At 37.5% G+C, this 15,713-nt stretch overlaps 1 protein-coding gene across 1 annotated transcript in view; it reads right to left on the bottom strand.

Moving 5' to 3' along the window:
• Positions 1-15,713, bottom strand: part of LOC139716467 (sorting nexin-13-like) — a 49,603-nt gene that overhangs the window by 28,015 nt on the left and 5,875 nt on the right. Inside the window, exons 2-4 of the mRNA XM_071628013.1 lie at positions 7,586-7,698; positions 5,653-5,761; positions 796-885 (exon numbers count right to left, since the gene is read on the bottom strand). Of these exons, the coding sequence (XP_071484114.1) occupies positions 796-885; positions 5,653-5,761; positions 7,586-7,698 (312 nt within the window). The remainder of the gene's footprint in view (positions 1-795; positions 886-5,652; positions 5,762-7,585; positions 7,699-15,713) is intronic.

Here is a 15,713-nt window from a genome sequence, read left to right as displayed (position 1 = left end):
AAAGGAAAGATATCTAGGACCACATCTTTCCAGAGGAAAATGCAATCACATAGGGTACCAAAGTGTGATGTCATAACGGTAACCAGTCATCGCTATGGAATCTGGTTCTAAACAACTTAACCTGGCCTGAATAAGATCTGTGAACACTATTGCTGCTAATGCTTGCACCTGGTTCCAACCCATGCTATAACTAGGGTGTGACATCATCACTTTGGTACTCTATAATTGTAAATTTCAGAAGATGTCAAGAATGTCATTTTCGCTACCAATAATTACACAGTGCATTCAGAGCACTCTAGGAGTGCTCCTAACTTCCTTTAACTCTGTATAAACAGACAATTGGGCCTTGGAGTGCTCTAAAGTTATGCCTTTCTTGATGCTAGGTTCAGGAGCACTCCTGAAGCGATCTAAACTCCAGGTATGAACAGACAACCTGGCCCTTGGGTGCTCTAAAGTTATGCCCCCTTCAATAGGCTAAGTGCTCCCGAAGCCCTCTAAACTGATCATTAAGGTTTAGAGTGCTCTGGAAGAAGTATGTGGTGCACCCTGTGCATACAGTTTGTATGTTACAAGTTCCTGCGCACCTGTCACCATGACAATTAAAGCCCATCTCAGCCACTTAAAGTGTGGTCTCAGTGAGCTGTGATTCTCCATATGAACAGACTCAGAGGGGCATAAGTCGAGGGACATAGACAAAGTCGAAGTGCTTCAGGAGCGCTTCTGGGCCCGACTGTGTATTCTCTACAAATGGGGTAAAAGAGCAGCAAGACTCATCCCAGTCCTGTGGATGCTTACCTCCTGCAGCTGGTCATCAATGATGCTTGCTCCTGTCAGTCTCTTGTCAATTTTGTATGTCCTTGGCTCTACCTGCATCCTCTCCACATCCTACACCGGCAAAGGAGAACATAGGATATCAATGGAGTATACACAGAACACAAGATACATGTACTAATGCACGGTACGGAGTATGCACGACGAAGTGGAGTTGACACTGAACACAATATTCTAAGTTTCACTGAACATAGGATACCAGTAGAGTATACTGTTAAACCAGAAACATTTGAAGCATTAAACTTTTGTAAATTGGAGCCAGAGGTTTTTTTTTTTTTTTTTTTTTTTTTTTTTTTTTTTTTGGCATGAAACTTTCATGAATAGCCACTGGCATTCATTGCATTGCATCTAAAGACAAATACTTTTGCTTGCATTTAACTTAAATTGTGAATCTTGGCTCCTTGCAAACAAAAGTTTCATGCACACAGAATTTTCTAGTTTTACAGTTGACACAGAACACAGGATACCAATACAGTGTACAGAGTATGCACAACAAAGTGGAGTTAACACTGAACACAGGATATCTGAAGCTATACTGTACATAGGAAAACAGTGGAGTTTATACCAATAATCAACACATTTATCATTGCACAATGATATGTCAATCAACACATGTAAACACTCTGTTTCACTCTTCAGTATGTGTTTGTTCACTGCAACATCTTAAATGTTGCAGGTATATAACACCACAAAGCACATCAATACAACTGTTTACTTTGCTGAAAACACACAACAACAAAAGGCTTGATTATCAATATCATCATACATTGGTTGTTACCATGTGGCTACAACCTGCATTCATCATGAAAATCCAGAACTCTTTGGCAAAATACAATTTGCAGAGCCCTATAAAATTTACCCAGGAACATTTGGGATTACAAAGTGTATGACAAAGATCAAAGCAGACTGAATATTATCATTTTTTTTCTTTTATACACAAATCTACAAATCACAGTTTTGTTGAAGACACACACTACTCTAAAAAGAACAGATTATGTACGAGTTGTATCACTTAATAAATAGAAATACCTGTTCTCTAATATAATACTTAAAGCCCTCTGATGGATCTTGCAAGTTATTTGAATATTCTGTTTTTGTCAAATTCTTCACATGACACACAAGGAGATGAGAATTCGATGTAATTCTTTCAAATGCGAAAGCACAGAATCAAGGTTTACCAATGTCATGGTGTATTTGAAATCTGTAATTGCAACTCCTTTCAATATCACTCTCAAACTTTGTAATAAACACCTTGTACAGTATTGGGATTTAAAAAAAAAACTCAGATTAATGCTGCCATAATATTATGATCAGCCCACTTTATTTACAATAAATTAACTGAGCTAACATGACATCGAAGTGTTAGGAGAGTTCTACAATTGCAAGACATATCTTGGAAACAAATATTAGCTAGATGATAACACATGTTTACCCTGTACACCTACAAAGTACCAGAGTACCTGACACAGCTATGTTGCAGACTTTGTTTTTTTCTTGATAAGACTACTCCCCCAAACTTCCTTATTAATCTGATACAGGAGGACATTACATTGTATCCACACACACACACACACACACACACACACACACACACACACACAACAACATGCATGCATATTATACAAATGATGCACAGGATAGAGTGTGTTAGTGAAGGTGCGGCGTGCTCGAGAGTATTGACAATGGTGCGACATGCACGAGGCGCAGCCAAGTGCATGTTTGCAACCGTTGTCAATACTCGAGAGTGAGCCGCACCTTCACTAACACCACGAAATAATCCTGTGCATCATTTGTTTTATAAAATGGGTCGAAAACTAACAGCATTATTCACGTACCTTTGTGGGTCAATACCAGTCAGCTACATGTAGCACTCGCTCAAAAGTCAAGATGTCCGAAGATGTTCGTCCCAAACATTTACGCACGTCGCACTCGGAAATCCCGCACATAAGTACTGTACGTACGTATAAGAGTATACGTACGCCACGTGTTATGCACAAGAAAGGCCGCCGGCTGTTGTGGCAGCCCGAACTAGAAGTTGTTTACAGGATTGACAGCGCGTATAGTAGCGCGTGACGCACTTGTAACAACTGATTGAGTGCGCACTGCTAGTGTAAACATTGTGACGTACGTCAGGCCCCGGCCGTGCATTTACTAAGAAATTAATGCACGCACATGTGACTCATTTCAGCGCTTCCAATTGGCTACATTCTTGAACCCATTTTATAAATATGCACAAACGCACATAATGTACACTCCCTTTCTTTCTCACCTTTACTTACACACACTATGAACATGGAAATCTATTCAGAGACTTTTCTTTCTTGATCACAGGCCAGAACAAGCTGACCAAAAGTCTTTTTTATAATTTATGAATACACAAATAATTTTTGACAAATTATTCAAAGGACAACCACACTACATTGTAGCAAAAACAAACAACAAACAAACAAACAAATAAACAAACAAATAAACAACCCTCTAAAAGTCTAAAGTCTACTTCTCTGCAGTTGTCTTTTTGTGCAGACAATGCCTTTGAAAAGTTTTATGTAGACCTATTTAAAGCAGTAACAGTCAGCTGATTGGTCACACGCAGAACCATGCCCAGTTCTGACGTTGCGTGACATATATATGTAGTCCACTACAAAATCGAGACTTAAATTGTTTTGCCGCAACAAAGCCTGGTTAGGTTCATGGGGTAAAACAATGTTTGCATTGATTCATTTAAATTATTTCGAAATTAATGGTTCTAGTTAAATCAATAATTTGCATTATGAAATATATTACATGTAAAACAAAAACACAAAAAAAGCTCTACTTTTGCTAAACTTAAACCCGAGTATACTGGAAAAGAGGTTGCATGAATACATTAATTGTCTTGCCATCTCATGGCTGTACACGGAACCACAGTAATGAAGACACTATTGTTGAATATTATCACTGGCAGCTAATCTGTCCAACATCCATATGAACACTAACCACTGAGTTCTATAGATACATATTGTATCATTGTGTGGGCAACAGTAACACAAATATTGATCAGCCATATTAACAATGGATATAATTTACACAGTAACTGTGGAAGGCGCGAAATATAAATTAAATATATTCCAATCCGTGTAGTCTGTATTTCTTTCTTTTTTTTTGTCAGTCAGATGAACCAAACCAGACTTGAAATGACTCATTTCCCTAATATAGTACAATACGCAGTTACTGCCTCACTGAATGAAAGATCAGAAAAAAAAAAAAATTTACAAAACTTCACCGCTGAACTGGAACCATTGTTCAACTTTGTTTGACTTCCTATAGATCACCCTTTGTTGTGGGTTAGTGCTGTCTCCATGGATCTCTGTCACCATCAAAACTGGTGCTTGGTATCATTCATCTACACGTAACACTTACAGTGCACATCTCATCTGTCTAAAACCCTTGAGATTCAAACATTTTTCTTTTCTTTTCTTTCCTTAAATTGATGAAACTTTCTCTGCTTTGTTTGTGTTTAAACTTTACAACATATCAGGGGTCGCACTTAACTTTTTTTTAAACTAGCCAAGTGGACTACTTAGGATCAATTTTGACACTGAAGCGATATTTTGGCTAGCCAGACGGACCAGTAACTTCAGAATTTTACGATTTTTAGCTAGTCCGACGTGATTTCGGGTGGCCAATGGCCACCGGACTATCGCCAATTTCGAACCCTGCATATCCACTTAGACTTGGATTGAACCTGTAGATTTGGACATCTTCATGTTCAATGCATGTTTGCTGGGTTTGTGACGGCAATCCCAATTGATCAAGACACAGTGCGCCGTGGGATCTTGACCATTCTTTTTCTCTGTATTCAAGTATAATAGCTGGGTCATGCTAAGATACAATGTACCTCATGGTCTATCATGGTATTGTGATGGCGGGGGAAGGGGCTACTGAGTCCAGAGAATCACAGGCCTGCAGTCTACCAGGGATACCAGAACATTCCTTCCCAGCCTGTCGGTTCTGATGGGGTCCATCATGTTTCTCATGTTCTGATCAAGGTCTGATACATTTTTCACCTTTTGTCTAGATATCTCATGGTCTACCATCGTGGTATTGTGATGGGCAGGAGAAGGGGCTGCTGAGGCCAAGAGAATCTATGTGTCCACAGCATAACATGAAGGCCTCTCATGCAATAGCAATAATCATGTGTACATCCTGAGACTTCAAGAAGCCAACATCATGAATATCCCGGATGAATAGTCAAGATTTTGTGTTTATATAACAGAAATGGGATCATTGGGTCTGAGAATTTGGAATTCCAGAAGTTATTGCATATACATGGTTTCACATTGGTTAGGAATTGAGGAGTAGATAATGAAAAAACAAAAAAACACACACACACACAAACATGTCATATCTATTAACTAATGAACAAATTTATGATTATTTCCTTTATCTATGATGTAATAACTCATAGACAGTAAGGGAAAAATTGGCAAATAAAACCGCAAAAAATCACTTTACAAAGTTCAGATAAAACTCATTTGGTTGATTACATTTTGTATGAAGAAGAACAACATGATAAACAAAAAGGCAGAAAACTGTCTTAGATCACATTTGAAGTGTCCATGGATTTTGCCATTTTGGCCTAGCTGAATATCACAAAACATAAATCAGACCAAATATACAGTCAGATTTTCCTTTTCCAGAATCAAGCTTGGCATTCTATAGTACAGTAAAGTCTAAAATTCAGCTAATTCTCCTGGTCCTTTTCTACAAGCAAAATTTTGGTATAAGTTAATTTTTCAAGCATGCTACAGATTTTCTTAAGAATACAAGATCTGAGTTTACCTGTCGGATGCCAATAGTTTCCTCCCGAAGCTGGGTTGTAGCTGTGATTTCATCTAAGATGGCTGTAGAGTCTACGGAGGCTGGGCCCTTATACACTACCCACAATCCCCTGCGTGGACAGGATATGAAAGAAAATCACAGTTATAATATGTACAAGTTAGCATTTCAGGAACATACGCATACACTTATGAAGTTAAAGTTGTGATTTTTAACAACGTTAAATCAACATTCAGTTGCAAGCAAGATACAGTAACCAGCATTCTCTTTACATGCTTCTTTGGTCATAATAAATTATACATTGTTCTGGGGTCAATTCTAAATTGTAAGGACCATAAATCACCTGGGATTTCAAGTTTCATACATCAATTAATTGTGTGTGTGTGTGTGTGTGTGTGTGTGTGTGTGTGTGTGTGTGTGTGAAAGGTACAGTGTGCATGGACTGACAATTTTTGCATGTGCTGCATTTTATGGAAAAATGCATACAAAAAAGTATACAGTGTTGTACAATCATCTAACACTAACCCATTTTTCTATTGGTAATACACACATATGGACCGCAGACAATGATAGGAAATATATGAGTATTTATTTTATTAACAAATTGTTGACAAAATCAGATTGCACCATCAGTGGGCTCTTTATGCATACGCTGCGTCTGTGTACGTACAGTATACAAATGTACCAACAGGGAGCTTGAGCTAAAAAGCACACCCCCCTGCAGATTGGACATTGCACAGTGCAGTAATCTAAAGGGTGGCTGGCCTGGTGCGCGCATTTTCACATGAACTGGAAAGGCGATGGAATTACATCATTTACACGCGTATAAAGTATGTGAAATCTTCTGTGTTTAAATGCTCCCCCATGCAATGTGCAGTTGCCGATCATAAACGCATCTTCTTGTGTGTTTTTAAATGATGTTTTAAAACTATGTTTTGAAACGGCGTTTACATCAAAATGAGCAAGGATGCAACCACATTTTGTACTATTATCCCATTTCCAAATGCTGATTATGGCTAGAAAAGGGGAAGCATAAACACAGCCATACACCAACACATTTGTCTGTGCTCCTCGCCCCCCTCTCCCTCCTTTACAGCTAGTCCCAACCTGTGATCATTCTTCCAATGGTTTGTTTAATACACAACTACTTTGGCTTCCTGGTGACCTCCTCATACAATAAGATCTGTAATCTTCAAATTTTGCACTTGCAGTCTGACATTTTGGTACTGTACTAATTGTTTATTTACATTTTGATATCTTAATTAAGTGAAAATTAATAACTGAATTAGATTGAGTCAAATTCCAAGGACTTCTTGCACTCATAGTGTTTGTGAAATGATTTTATGTGCCATTGTGTATAATCCCTTGCGTGCCACATTAATTTGAGACTGCAACAGAAAATATTTAGGCATGCTTTGGGAATACATTCTATTCTTCAAATCCATATCTTTTTACAGATTTTTGTTATGCAGGACATGCAATGAGCAAATGTGTAGAGAAAGAAACTGCCAAACTTTGCTATGACTGATAGGACAAATCTTTTTTCTCTCAAATGACCAGTAGCTACAGTATTGTCCAGGCATGTAACTTTTGCTCATGAAACAGTGACAAAAACTTTGAATTTACTTGAAAATCCAGTAGGGAACACCTCTTGCTATTTAATCATCACACAATGCAAATTATATATAAGAGGCATGTAACTACATGTACCGTTGTATTTGGTGATTTATCAATCAATTTGGGCGGGTTTGTGCATTTGAGCAAAATATGCGAACTTGGAATGCTGTAGAGTGCGCAGGGGGCGTGAACATGGCACATAAACAGATGAATGAAGCAACAACTTTTCCTGGGCATGTGCAGTGATGCTACTTTGCATAATGAAGTCTCCCAGGACAGGTAAAGTATGCTCACAATCATTCAAATACTAAGTACTCACCCAGCTAAGAAAGCCACAGAGCTAATAAGAAGGATGATGGGATAGCTGAGGCCGAATGTCGTCAGGAAAAGGCCCACAGCCAGCCCCACCCAGCCAACAGTCACATGGTCCCCCTGGAATGAAATCACAAGAAGACACTATGGTGTAAACAGAGAGTCATCTATACCTTCAAAAGATTTAACAACTATTCAATCTTATGTACACACATTTTTCGAAACAAGTTTCATCGTAAATAATACACAGTGTAAGCATAAATTACTGTACTTTCTCAATTATAAACAGACAAAAAGAATACATACAATGTAAATCACACGATAAATTATGTGCATTAACACAATAAATATATGCACAATATACAATGTGTGAGGTTTGAATTTTCTTCAATTTGTTTCCTTCTAGCAAATGAAGGTACAAATGTAAGATCGCTACTGCAGATCTTAATTAAACAAACATGGCGGAAAAAAGTAACCACGTGACTCGTACCTCTTACATGTACTGTATCTACTACTTTCCGGGCAGCGACACTACCCCCAGGCTATCCCTGGTTGCCGGCTGTGATATGATGAACTTCGAACTTCAAACCTCTACTTTATATTCTCTTGCAATATACAATGTTATAGTCATAATGGTAACTGGTCAATATAAATATCACGCTTCAGGTTGTACAAATAATTGTTACCATTGTTACCATCGTTGACAAGATGAATGTAATAGCAACAAAAGCATGAACTCTATGGTTGGCATTATCATCAATACTTTGGGTCCATGTAAAGGTTGGAAAGTCACACATACTGCTTCTCTTTCATTACTGTTAGAAAATCAGAGATAATTATGACAGAAGTGAGGTAAGCTATCAACCAATTTCCTCTAAAACTGGATAGTTGACCAAAAAAAAATAATAAAACTAGAAATGTCGCTATGGCAACTGGTATGCCTCCGCCATAATGCATGATTCTCCTAATGGGTCTATAGTACATGTGGACAATGTGTGATTACATTTTCACAAAATTGGCAAAATATCAAAATGACATGTTTGTCACAAATGTATTGAATGTTTACCTTCCTTGACCTAAACGTGTATGTTTAATTGGATGAATTGGAGGAGAGCATGTATTTGGGGATTTAAGAACTTTAACTTGACTTTGACCCTCTCATAAGTTTATGCACCGAGTAATTTTCAAGGTATGGAGAAAAAGTGCAATTTCTGTATTGAACAGTAAATTGTTATCATTTTCATCTGGCCTTTGATTTATAAGAGAATCACTGTCAGGCAGAACATACATAAATATGTACTAAGTTTCAAGATAACTTGAGCCACTTCCGAGATATGGAGAAAGAAGTAAGTTCAGCACTTTCACTTTGACCTTTTGACCTTTGACCTTCTTGGCAAAAAAAAAATCCCAGATAATTTCTATTGGGTTATACATGCATACATCAAGTTAAACAAAATAATCCTGCTGGCAAAGCATAAATATAAGGAAAATAGTAAAATTTTGAAGTATTGCCTTGACCTTTGACCCCTGACCTTTGACCCAATGAACCCTGAATTCCCTAGATAACCACTGCCAGTCAGTACATGCATATATACTATGTTTCATGAAGATACCTTGAACAATTTCCAAGATACAGAGAAAAAAGTAAAATTTCAACACTTTACTTGACCTTTTGACCTTTGACCTTTTGACCTCATGACCCCAAACTTTCACCAGAGAATCTTAATTGGGTAATACATGTATACACTAAGTTTCAAGAAAATATCTCTAGGCATTGCATAGATATGGGGGAAATAGTGAAATTGTAATCATTTGACCTTGACCTTTTGACCTTTGACCTTGAGCATGTGCACCCAAAAGTTGATAGGCACAACTTCACCCCCTAATACACATACATGCCAAGTTTCATTAGGATACCTCAAAAGGTTTTGGTAGTTACCCTGTCCACAAAATTCATTACGGACGGACGGAAGGACGGACGGACGGACGGACGGAAGGACGGACGGACGGACGGACGGAAGGAAGGACGGACGGACGGACGGACGGACGGACGGACAACCCGAAAACATAATGCCTCCGGCACCACTTCGTGGCGGAGGCATAAAAAATCAAACATTAAAGATGATACAGGCTGCATTCATTTCTCAAGGCCAAGGAATCTTTATGAGTAATTTGTTTTGTGTGTGTGTGCTTTCCATAGACTACCAATATTGTACAGGTGTGTCATTTATCTGATACATTGTGTAACACACCTGCCACACAGTATGATGTTTCTGCGTTTTTTTGTTTTTGTTTGTCTTATTCTGACAATTGTTTGTTATACATTGCATGAAGATGAGTGGTACATATACCTGTATGAGCATGCCCCCTTTGACAAGGGGCCTATAGATGCAGACAAGTATGAACACTTGAATTCAATGACTTCTCTCATGTTAGTACATGTACAGTTGTAGATTCACCCATGTCAACCTGCATGAAGACCAGTCTTTGACAGACTGTTAATTGAAATGATAATGCTCCATTACAAAAGAGCACTTAAAATGGAAGTTTGTGGCTTCATGATTCTTGGCAGGCTTCTCTTTGTTTGTTTTCTGGACATGATGATCAGCATTCATCTAATTTCCCCTCTCTCACACACCAACACACACACATAAGTGTACTGTGCACTGTACACACCTTCTCAAAGATTACAATCTTACACAAGAATGCTAACACTAATTTTTTGTCTAAAATTTTTTTAATACTAGCGGCAATACTGCATTGTCTCTGATAGCATACCCCCAATATAACGTTGAGAGAGAGAAAAGAAAAATGAGCAAAATCAAACTGACTGAATGATACAGTGCAGTCTGATCTCTTTACTTGACTGTTTCATCCAACAAGTGGGCTGAATCTCTGCATTTTTAGCATAATTTGCATAGTGCCTACTGTAGAATACCGCTCACATACAACTTTGTCCCACATGCAGAAACAAATTACTGTAGTGTCAGCTTCCTTCATCCTGTGTTTAATAGGTAGCCACATGGTGTGTTATCATTTGTGTTTTTTCTCCCTTTAATTTTCTGGACTACCACAATACTTTAATATGACTGCTAACCGCCAACCTGCACACATGTTGTCTCCATTGCTCAAGCCATCAGACCAAGATGCATCACGAAGTACCCTGGATGCTATACAGGTACACGTATATATGGTATGCCACTTTTTCATCCTCCAAAAAGCATCCACTCTATTCCATCTTTTTAATGACTCTACCTTATTCTGGATGTATAATGTCTACACAAACTCAGACTCATGTTTTTAAAGCAGGATGATTGATTTCCAAGGCACTACTGTATTTCACTTGAAAACGACTTTTTCTTTGTGAAGTATTGTTCTCCTCAATGTCGGCTGTGAGATGGCAAAACAACACTCTCACATGAAACTTCTTTTAGTAAATCGAGTTTAAAGTTTTGCAAACGTACAACTCTTTTTCTGTGTTTGTTTAATACTTCATATCTAACCCTGAAGGGACCAACAGTATCAATGATCCTGAATGCAAATTGATTTTCTAGACCCCTTATTTCTACAATAATTTGCATTTATCAAAACATACATTGTTTTACCGCATCAACCAAACCAAGCTATTGCTACAGCAAAACAACGTAAGTCTTGATCAATGGTGCACGTACAGGTTATACAATGCCATTTTGCGCGTGGTTCTGTTGGCCATGCATGGTGCGCAGCCTATCACTCACTACGTAAACGATGGCAACAAAATACATTGCATGCACAAGAGTAGATACATTGTTTTGCCAAGTTCATGACGGATGAGTGTTGAGAAGGGGGCCAGCGTATCGCCGCTAATGTTATTTTGCCAACAAAATTATAACAATTCCCACTGCGAGGTGAAATACTGACACCAACAATATACATTGTACAAATGAGTGAGCCGATGATGTTATAAAGTGACAATTTCCCATTGATCATTTACCAAATAAAAATAAAAATAACATTCTTTTATCATAAAAGTGCAAAAATAATGTAATTCCTGGTTGAATAGCTTCAAGATACAGTAATGATCAGTCATGTCTATAGCAATTTTAGACGGGGGTGGGGGGGGGGGGGGTGGGATTGCATTTGAACCAAATTTATACTACAGTCACCCATGAACATGCTACTCACAGCCCTATTAAATAAGCTCTATCAGTTCTAGTTCTTGAGAAGAAGATTTTCACAGATTTCTTAATATGGGGAACTTGGGCCCCCCTGGTGCCCATTTTAAGAACAAAGTTACTGTAGATCCTATCCAAGATTACACTGTAGTAAAAATCTGTCACAAGGTTTTTAAGATAAAGCTGAAAATGTAAAAAGTTATGCTCGCACACGGGATGATAATGATCGCAAGTTCAATTGAGCCTTTCGCTCAGGTGAGCCAAAAATGTTTTAAACTAACCTAGAGCTGCAAGAATAGAATAGTACAATCACTTTGAACATTGTTTCCAAACAGCAGACAGTACCCCCTTTCTTTGCAAACACTATGTTTCAGCATTGGAGTATCCAGTATACACAAATGAACATCTTCAGTTCAAAATGAAAAGAAGGAAAAAAACAACAACAACCGAATGATACTTGGTCTAGAGGAGACAAATACATCACTAATAAGAAAATTAAAACAAAAAACCAAGAAAAAAAAATGCATAAACAAGAAAAACACTGCACTGATGTGATTGTATAATAAAGCATATCGGGTAAGTTTTACAAAGAAATCAAATACATTCTTCTTCGTTTTCTTTATTTATGATGGTAGCTGTGAAATGTGCCTGGGATGCACTTTGTTGACTATCTTGTATAATTATACCACTTTCCTGCAGCCTGCTACATTGTATGTCAGAGTCACAAAAATTGTTATTTTGTATCACATTAGCCGCGGCACTGTACTATCACCGCAGGTTTTGAGGAGATGACTGACTATACTGCTGATATGTTTTTTAAAGCTCCCAAGGCTTCCTATTATGGCAATGAAAGCACATGGTACTGCAGTGTGTCTAAAGCTATAAATACATGACCTCAACTGCACTCAGGAAGACTCACATTTTATGTACACTGTACAAGTGTACCTGCACTAATATAATGACAATGATCTTGTGGTTTTTTTCATGCATTATGCACCTTTAGTGAATTGTGCAGGTTGATTAATACACGGGTACAAGCAATATTTGATACCAGTAGTCTGATTTAAATTCTTATCATTCACAGATGTACATTTCATGATAGTCCAACTAAAACAGGACATTTGTACATGGGATAGGAACTAAAAATTTGCCAGGCTGTTTTATCTTTTTCAATTATTTTTACTACATGTGTACCTTTTCTCTGTATCCTTAATGTCGGTGTACCACAAAATGGGTGGAGATACATTGTTACATATGTATTTGCAGTGCTTTCAATGCAAGAATATTTTGCTGCACATAAGTGATCTTAATACACCAATAAATGAATGCTGATCACATGCAATAATGTAAGAAAAGATCAATGAACCCCTTTGTTATTATGGATCTTGTGTCTTCTCATGTAAATTGGAAACCAAATTTTGTTCATTATAAAAAAAATACTTGTCTATTTCTAAAATAAGTCTATTTTTTCCCCTTATAAAAGGACAAGTTCACTTCAACTTATACAAATGTACTGCATGTGGATTGAATGAATGCAGCTGCTTAGTACAGCACAATCAGTGAAGTTTGAGAGAAATCAACCAATCTGTTCAGAAGTTATGAAATGTTAAAGTTTCAGTGACACCACTGCTGGATAAGAAGACTACAATAGTTTGTGACATCACTGCATGACAGCAATAATTATAGAGAATATATAACAGAGAAGTCCACAAAATTTCACTGTCTTTTTCTTTTAATGAAAAGTAAACATTTCACAGCATGTAACTCACACATGTTAAGGGTAATATTCCCCCCCCCCCCTGCTTTCTGAAAGCGGCCTGGGCCCTGTTTTATGAAGAGTTAAAATTGATTATATAGTTGATTTCAACTATAAGTCTATGGCAGCCTGTGTAGCAAGGAAATTTAAAATTGATTTTATCTTTTGATAAAACGGGGCCCAGCAGTACAATTATCAAGAGCTCTTTCATTTTGCTAGAAATATAAAAATACAGTGTATGGTGAATTCGGTTTATACTTACAGTACACGTAAGTATAAATTTTCTTTTTGTTGTTGTCCTCGAGCGATGTGACGTGCAATGTGTTGATAGTGTGGGACATCACCTTAACTAGTTCCCTAAAGAGAATCTGAAATTGCCATCTTTTTACCCACAAGGTTCCTATAGGTAATTAGTTACTGGTATGTGCCCTTCTCTGTCAAGTGTCACACAACAACATGTTTTGCAAAGCTCTAATGACTCCCACACACGCAACTTATCCCAAAGGTCCTGCTTTATCAGGGTAACAAGGTATTTCACGTTTGTTTTTGATTGTTGGTAATTAATATACAACATGTACATTGCTACAGAGAATATCCACATTCTAGATCATGTAAATGTACACATTCACAGCAAATATCACTAACTAAATACACAACTGCAGCTCCGCAAAAGAAATCCTGCTATAGAATGAAACCAAAGCATAAAAACATGTAGGCCAGATAAACCCATGCCAGTTTTACAACCTGTCAAATTACCTACATAAGAATACAGTGTATCAGTACTTCACGTCAGCTATGCTTGATACTCTACCTAGGCTGCAGAATAAAACCTATTTAGCCTTTTAATAACATTCTCTGTGACTAAGCACCATATACATCATTTGTACGTCATTTGGACAATATTGCAGGAAACCTCCGAGTTTCCTCTTACTAATACCAAACAAACAAAAACACTGAATATGTATAGTACAAAGTCGCGTCATCATCTATTCTAAGCCCTGTAAACCTGCAAGTTTCTATTCACAGCACACCAACAGATTTACATGATAAAACATTAAATCATGAGTTTTGAAAAATAGCTGTTGTTCAACTTTGAAGCAAATGAGATATTTTATCTACTGTACATTGTATAGTGTGTTCATAATGATTTAACAAAAATTATTGTGTTGAGTGCATGTATGAGCATGGTCTTCTTTCAAAATGTATCAACGTGGAGAATGTGTGATGCAGTCTTGACAAGCAGCAAGCTACAGTGAACATGAATCATCAAGTAAAATCAGTTGGGACAATGATGATATAAATCTTCAATACATGCATTGTAGGTAGACTTCTTAGAGCTTCTACATGTATAATACTATCATGTATGGCAGTGAATAGTTTGCACTACTGTTCAAGGTATGGAAGCTTACAAAAGAAATAAAATATCAGTATGTATGTGTGTAGAAGTTTGTGTTGAATCCTTCTTTCCCCCTCAAGTAGTACTTTGTACTCAAATACAATGTGTACATATAGTATGCATCCATGTGCAGAGTTGCATGCAGGATGTACGTGATTAGTATAAATGCAAATTTTCATACATCTCCAGCATTATTCAAATAATTCATGTACTTAATTTACCAGAGAACACAGGAGCTGAAGATAATCTGCCCCTTCTACATGTATCCACACAAGTAGCCCTCCATGTTTTGACTAGTTATTTAAGTAAGGCAGTCCTCAGCGTAATACTGTAAAACGAGGAATTTTCGCGTGCATTTTAATTTCGCGAATTTCGCGAGCGCCAAGATTCACGAAATTAAAATGCACGCGAAAGTTCTTGTCTACACTATATGCATTGAATGCCAGTGGCAGTTCGCGAAAATTTCACGCCGCAAAAAGGCCGTCGGCTATAATTCGCGAAAAATTCATGCCGCGAATATGTTTTACAGTAACACTGTGTTCTGCTCATTGTGCATATATATACAATCATTGTATAAGCTCACTAGTGAGATTTTGTTTTCTTTATTTTTGTCCATCTCAGATCCATCTTGTGAAAGGTGGGTTGTATGGTTGAGAAACCTCAGTACAACCAAGCTGAACATAAAAACTTTCATACTAACATTCTCCAAATCATGTTGTATGCGCTGTGCATATTAGTTCCGTGATACACACGCGTATACTACATGTAGTACATGGTATATCCTAAACAATGTCTCTGTCATTGGCTGACTGACATTTTTTGCACTCTC

The sequence above is a fragment of the Diadema antillarum genome, unplaced genomic scaffold, assembly GCF_040938485.1.
Source record: "Diadema antillarum isolate AM-2024a unplaced genomic scaffold, OU_Dant_1.0 scf00000065, whole genome shotgun sequence".
Lineage (NCBI taxonomy): Eukaryota > Metazoa > Echinodermata > Echinoidea > Diadematoida > Diadematidae > Diadema > Diadema antillarum.
This window is presented reverse-complemented; position numbering and strand designations above follow the sequence as displayed.